The 7,110-nt window shown below is 39.9% G+C and overlaps 1 protein-coding gene across 1 annotated transcript in view; it reads right to left on the minus strand.

Moving 5' to 3' along the window:
- kdm5bb (lysine demethylase 5Bb) overlaps positions 1-6,678 on the minus strand; it is a gene marked incomplete in the record, with an annotated part of 35,691 nt that extends 29,013 nt beyond the window's left edge. Inside the window, 4 exon segments of the mRNA XM_014022708.1 lie at positions 2,681-2,851; positions 2,942-3,064; positions 4,899-4,976; positions 6,333-6,678. Coding sequence (XP_013878162.1) covers positions 2,681-2,851; positions 2,942-3,064; positions 4,899-4,976; positions 6,333-6,485 — 525 coding nt within the window.
- Positions 6,679-7,110: the final 432 nt, after the last annotated feature.

Here is a 7,110-nt window from a genome sequence, read left to right on the forward strand (position 1 = left end):
CTTCAAATGTTACATCACTACAAATAACTTCATTTTTGGACATTTATGGTTTGATTTCTTTGTATGTATGGATCACTTAGGTTGTTACCAACATCTGGTGAAAATTTCATGTCATTAGCACCTCTAGTAATATATTTACTGAGAAAAATGGTGACGTGTTCAATACTTATTTTACCCGCTGTAAATGAGGTATACATCGAAAATAAGTACACAAAATGTGTATTTTTAATAAAGACAACACCAGGAATCTAAATAGTAAATTTATGAACAGTCTAGATTATAAATAAAATAAGGGTGGTACAAAATTCAAGAAACTCTAATATTCTTATTCTCATTAGTACACTCAGTATGTGAATAATAAACTACTCGGTATTACAGGGTATAAATATGAGCCTAGCTACATTTTTAACTGTGTCTGCAAATGTTTGTCCACRAACAGGACAAAATAAATCTCATTTATTGTCAGAAGTACACTGTATTGAACATTTTTATATTTATATGCCGTAATGTATAAATAACTCAACTAACGACTAAAAGCTAAACTAAAAAACATCTGATCTATGTAAAAGAAGCTGAATTCAGTTTTATTTGAAGAAAATACAGTACCTATGAAAAGTATTCACCCGCTTTAAAGTGACTGTTTCAATTGAACTCGAAAAGATCACTTTAACGTACAAGACGGGATGGATACAAAAAGACTTCCAAGGTCCTAAATACCCTCAGGAGATCTGTTAAATCCATTATCATGAAATGGAAGGAAGATGGGATGTGTGTAAATCTACCACGAATAGGCCGTCCTCACAGAACAGTGAGAGAGACCACCAAGACGCTTGTGAGCTCTGAAGGAACTGAGAGCTTCACATACTCCATCCAAAGCTGCTACATTGTGTCATTTTATTTAAAGAGCAGCTTCACCTGACCCTTCTCAACACAAGGCCTGTGTGACTGCTCAGACGTTTGTGGATGTGTTTGTTTATATGGAAAGGTGCTCAGATGAATGCAGTTGCCAAATCACATTTATCCAACTAAGATTTATTGCCAAGRTGAAGACATAGTTTTATTATTATTWTTTTTTATTTTACCATTATTTAACCAGGCAGACCTTATTGAGATCGCAGATCTCTTTTGCAGGGGCAGCCTGGGCCTGAAGGCAACCTATGAACATGTTTTTGGGCAGTAGGGGAAACCGGAGAAAACCCACACAAGCATAAGTCGAACATGCAAACTCCACAAAGAAAGGTCCGAACCGGGGTTACTTGTTTAACACTTGTTGGTTTAGATAAATGATTACTGCATCACTTACTAGTTGTCCAGTTTTTTTACTAAAAGAAAACAGGAATCCATGTCTCCGGTTCTGGCTTCTCTCCAGTGGCTTTCTGTACGCTTTAGGATAGATTTTAAGATTTTACAGCTTACTTTGAAGGTTCTGAAAGGTCTGGCCTCATCATGCCTGTATGATCTCTTTAACATCCACAGAGCACTTCTGTCATCCAACCAGTTTCCCTCAGATGTTTCTAGATCTAAGCTAAATTCAGAGGTGATTTTTGCACTTTCTGCTCCAAACCTGTGGAATGGTTTACCTTTATGAATTCAGACTGCTGAGACCGTCAATACTTTTAATCTAGTTTTAAGAGACCCATCTTTATTCTTTGGCTTTCGATTCTGGAAGAGTCTGAGTTACTTTAGAGCTGTTGTTTTTATAATGTACTTTTGTGTTTTATATTAAATTTAATTATTGTTTTTAAATATTTCTGTTTCTTTGTTGTTTTATCTGTTCATTTGGCTGAATTGGGAAGCACACTCTGTTCAACCTCTGCTGTCTTAAAGTGCTATTAACAGATAACAATGATGGCATTTTGCTTCAAGTACGCCACTTCCAGAAGTTCACTGTTGGGCGTCCAAAAAACATGACAGCTGTCTGAGGCAGTCAGAAAACACACCCACTGATATGACTCATCCAGACACTTATAAAGGTAGTAAAATGGACAAAAAATCCTGGATGGGGGGAGCCCAGACACTGTGCACAGAGGAATCTGTCGGCAGATTTGTGGCCAAACACCGGATGGGTGAAAACTCCAGCGGGGGAAAAACTCGTGCTGTGACGTGTGCAGCAACAGGAGAGGGTTTCCCGGGAGCTCTGCGCCGTGTGTCTCATGAATTATGAAAGTTTAGAAAATAACTACGTGAAGTCGACWGTTTGGCTTCGGCTCGAGTGTGTCGGGCCGTTTACAAGCTTCAGCAGGTGATGTTGGTGAACCTGAACTACAATGACTGTTGCCTGAGTTCCTCATCAATCTAAGCTTTATGGGATGAAGCCACTGCTGAAGAAAATTTAGATTAAGGCTTTATAAATGTAGCATAATTGAAATCTAAACACGTTTATTGCTAAGAACTTCTCTGCAAATCCATCAAAACCTGAATGTGGAAGACAGTTAAAGTGAAAAACTGACTGAAAGTAGAGAAACTTCAGAAAGTAGGAGCGATCTCTGCAGTTTGATCCTTTTATCTGATATGTATTCACGTTCGGTTTTAGTTACAAAAATCATCACTTTGTAATTTTTGCTGAATTTTAAGTGAGTTCCTTATATGATAAAACAGACTTTACACAGAGCATGCAGAAATCTTTCCTAAACTTGTGTTTTGGTGTTATTTTTCCTCGTGCTGCAGCTGTGCAACTCACCAGCAGGTTGGTCCCACTCTGAAACAGGTTGTAGGGGTAAAGGATTCTCTCGTAATGCCCTCGCAGGTGCGAGCCGACAGCTTTGCCGGGGGTGAAGCCCATCTGTAGCGCAATCCTGGTCCATCGCCTTTCCTGACAGACGATGTCAAATCCACCCTCGTCTGCTACCAGCTGTAAGGACAGTGTGTCGTGTCAGTGATGTCTGAATCTTCACTGTTTAAATATATATTTAAATAATGCACAGTGCAGTCAGTAATCAACCTTATTTAGCTTATATAGGTCCAAAATCTTTCTCTCCACGTGAGGAATCTTCAGAGTGCATCCCTGTAAATCCCAAAATTTGGCAATCTGATCCAAAAAATTGAGCTTGACTCTGGTCTGTGCCTGAAAATAGACAGGGCAATGACAAAAAAAAAAAGCATTCAGAGAAAGGCATCTGCAGGCTGAGATTTACACTAAGGGTGAAGAACTGAGCTAAGAACCGAGGAGTAAATCCCAAAGAAGTGTGTGGAGAAATAGGCAGCTACAGAACATTGGGCCTCATGCAAGAACCGTTCGTACGCACAGATTTGTTCTTAAGTTGTGCGTACGAGTGATTTAGGAGAATTTGTGGCATTCACCAATGTTTTCGTATTCTAAGATTTTTTTCAGATACGAACAAAATTCACGAGTGGTCCAGACCTGTCGTATATTTTACCAGCAGTCAGTCTGCTGTTATCTAGACGGGTTTTCTTCATTAATAACTTTATATTTCATTAATTTGAAGATATTTTGAGTTGAAAATAAATCACACTCCATAATTATGTTGACAATAGGCTATTCTGCTTGAATTAGAGTTATAATTTTAAATGTAATAATTTAGACTAACAATATAAATTGTCCGTTCGGCCAGCTTATCCGGGATCAGGTCGCGTGGGCAGCAAGAGAGAGACCCCGCTCTCCCCAGCGACACTTTCCAGCTCGTCCTGGGGGACTCCGAGACGTTCCCAGACCAGAGGGGATATATAATCCCTCCAGCGAGTCCTGGGTTTTCTCCAAAGTGCCAGACTTATTTTGAAAAAACATTTTAAAATGCTTATTTCAGAACCACAACTGAGACCACTTGAGACAGCGCGCGGGGGGTGTACGGTGCGCAGCGCTGCGGCTTCTGAATAAATGAAAATGATTTAACACAGTTGTTTATACTTTTAGCAGCTCTTTTTATTCCACAGCTGACCTGCTAAAAATGACAGATTTTCTTKTCTGGATCTCTGACAGACGGACTTCAATCTCTGAACTCGTAAAGTTCTTCTTTTAAGTTTTCGCTGCCATTTTCATGAATGGACACTTCCTGATATCTGAGGCAGGAAACATAGCCTTATATGGTGTTTTTGGGGTGGTAATTATGCTAATCCTCTCCTCGTGCACGAGCAGCTGGATAGAACAGGTGTAATTTACGCAGCTCATTTACACACTTTTTCCTGAAGATAGAAGAGTTTGTTGAATCTGACGTGACATGTTYGTACGAAMCCTTTGTACGAACAAAAGTRAGAGAAATTTAGGATAAGAATACGAACATGTTCTTGCATGAGGCCCATTGTTTAAAATGTGTAATAACTGCATTTTGTTAAAATGTAATGAATGTTTATCAAAGGATCATTTGAATAAACTGTCTTAAAAAGAATCTTTAATATTTTTTTAGAAGCAGTTTTATGAGCAGTAGCATCAAAAACCATGATTTTGAGCAAAAAAACCTTAAATTTTTTGTAAATTTTCCTGTGAACTAGCAAAGCTTTTTTCTTTCCAGCTGGGAAATCTCAATATCCAAATACTATTTGAGGTTTCCTCTTTAAAATGCAATCAAAACTCCTCATTAGAATAACCTAAAAATAAGATTCATGCTGAATATCAACAAGTTTTCCTGATTAGGAAGAAAAATCAAGCCATATCTCTCATATTAGGATTATCTAGGTATCAAAATATAGCTTAAAAAGCAGGAATCTGGCTTAAATTTGACTTAATCCACAATTTGATAAGGTGGGTGACACTTTTAGCTCATTTTAATATAATTTTTACACTAAAATTTTAATTTATATTTTGAATAACATTTCTGTTCTTCGCACCACAGTTATCAGTGATACAGTGTTAGTTCTTTTTAACAGCTCTGTTTTCAAGCACAGATGCACAAACAGATAACAGTCAAATAAAATGTGATTCAAATCTGTTAAACAAAACTTACCTCCAGTTCATTGAGCCTCTGGATCCGAGGAACAAAGTGAAGCTTGTCAACATCGCAGGCAAATGGAGGCTGCCAGTCCTAAACAGCAACAGCAGGACACAGAAAGAAACATGAAGGTCAGTAAATCAGACAGCCTGAGCAGCCGGGCTGGTTGCTTTTAATGACTCCTATTCAGGCCCTGAAAAGTTTGGATTCAAGAGTTTTATTGTCACACGCCCCAGCACACAAGCAAGCTACACTGTGCGAGGTTTAATCACTAATCCTGTGAAATCATTTGTGAGAACTGATCATCAAAGTGTTTCAAGAAATGTGTGAAATACACTTTATATATTCAACAGATTTAAAGAAAAGCTAAGTAGACAGAATAAAAACAAGGCCAAGGCCTGCTCTTAGAATGCAACAATGTTTCTAAGTCATAGCAACAATGCAAAAGAAAAAAAAAAACCTCCTATATAATAGAAAAACACTCAAGAAGGGCCCCAAGTTCCTGCCTAAAGTGAGAAGCTAACATCCCCCCACTGACAAACAAAATGGCCAGATGGAAGACTAAACTCAATAGTCCAGCTTACCACAAAGCCAACATGGAGGACAACACCCTACAACACAGGCTCATACATGAAGACTGGCTCATTCTCTGCGAGCTCACATCAATAAAACCTGTATCACAACTTTAATTCTGAGTAATAAGGCAGATTTCACCAAAAACGTCAAAGTTTGAACTTCTTCATTCAGCAAATTAGTATTTATTTCCCCAATAAAGAACATCAAATATATTTGTTTTATTTGCAAGATTATATGACATTTCATATTGTGGAATATTGTGACATTTTATTGTAAACAAAGGGGGAAAAACAATCTGCTTCCGGTGTTTATTAGAAAGTGGACAAAGTGATGGAGCTCTCCGGCTGACCCAACTTGGTTTAGGATGCTTTAAGAAAACACATCCATAATTCACGGCAGCTTCTAGGCTCTGGCGACATTTAGAAACAACAATATGGGAGAAACAAAAGCAGTGTTCGGCTTATGTCTGTTAAATCTATGATTTATTATCCTGTGTTTCTAGGAGGCGGTCGGCTTCCGCATAGCTTTTTAATGTCAAAGCAGTGAGTGTGGCACATTATGACAGGTTAGCCTGTTAGCTCAGAGGCTAACTGACCACCGAGGCTCTGCTGACTCGTGAACCGACTACAGCTCACTTTAAACACACCTGGACGTATAAATGGCTGCTGACGAGCTTAAAGTGCACAATATACCGTGGATATGACTTGGAACAGGCGACGGGGAGAGAGCGGTGGCAGCACAAAGAATAAGCAACTGCCGTGAGTCCGCCATGTTTAACAGTCCCTTTAAATCCCAGCGCTCGGTCCATCTACAGCCGGACTATTTCAGCATCCGCGCCCTGCAAAACCTTTCTGAACAACTCCTCGGACTCACCGGAGGTGGTCGGACTTTGCAAATCCCCGTTTTCTCCGCGATGGGACGGATCTTATTGATAAAAGCATAGGGATCTCGAAATTCTTCCCAGCTAGGCTCGAAGACCGGGCACTCCGGAGGAGGCTTGAACTCGTCCGGCCGAGGCAGGCTCATCGTTTCGACCCCGATGGAGGCTCGGACTTTGACAGGACGGCGTGCGGCGTCAGTTCACCGCGGGGGTGTTTTTGTTTTCTTTCTTTATCCCCGTCGGTTCACCGTGTCAGTCGGTCGCAACGAGTCGACATCAACACGAAAGGAGGCAGATCACACACACACACACATACACACAACCACGCACAGTGGAGCGACTGTTCCAAGGCAGCGAGCACGTCCGCCCGAAAAACTAGACACCGCACGGTTCAAGGTGATGAGCGTCAGATGCCTCGGTTTCCGCAGTGTTTGCGCTCAAATATGCGTATTACTGCGTAACAAACACTCTATACTGCCTCTGACGAGTCATGCAGTAAATCACCTTTTATCATTTTCTCTCTTTATAACATTCTTAAGGTTTATTCATCCTGTCTTAGTGTTTTATTACTCGGCAAAGTTTACATGAGAAAGGAAACATGTTCATTTCAAAATGTCTTCATGCGTCTCAGTAATCCAGGTAAAAAATCAAAAAGAAAAAAATTGTGTAGGTCTTCTGGACGGGTTCTTCTCTAACGAAACATTTCATCTCTCCTCCAAGAGACTTCTTCAGTCTGAGAGTTTCAGGCAAAATTCAGGCTTTTAAGCACTG

This window comes from Austrofundulus limnaeus, unplaced genomic scaffold (genome assembly GCF_001266775.1).
Source record: "Austrofundulus limnaeus strain Quisiro unplaced genomic scaffold, Austrofundulus_limnaeus-1.0 Scaffold339, whole genome shotgun sequence".
NCBI lineage: Eukaryota > Metazoa > Chordata > Actinopteri > Cyprinodontiformes > Rivulidae > Austrofundulus > Austrofundulus limnaeus.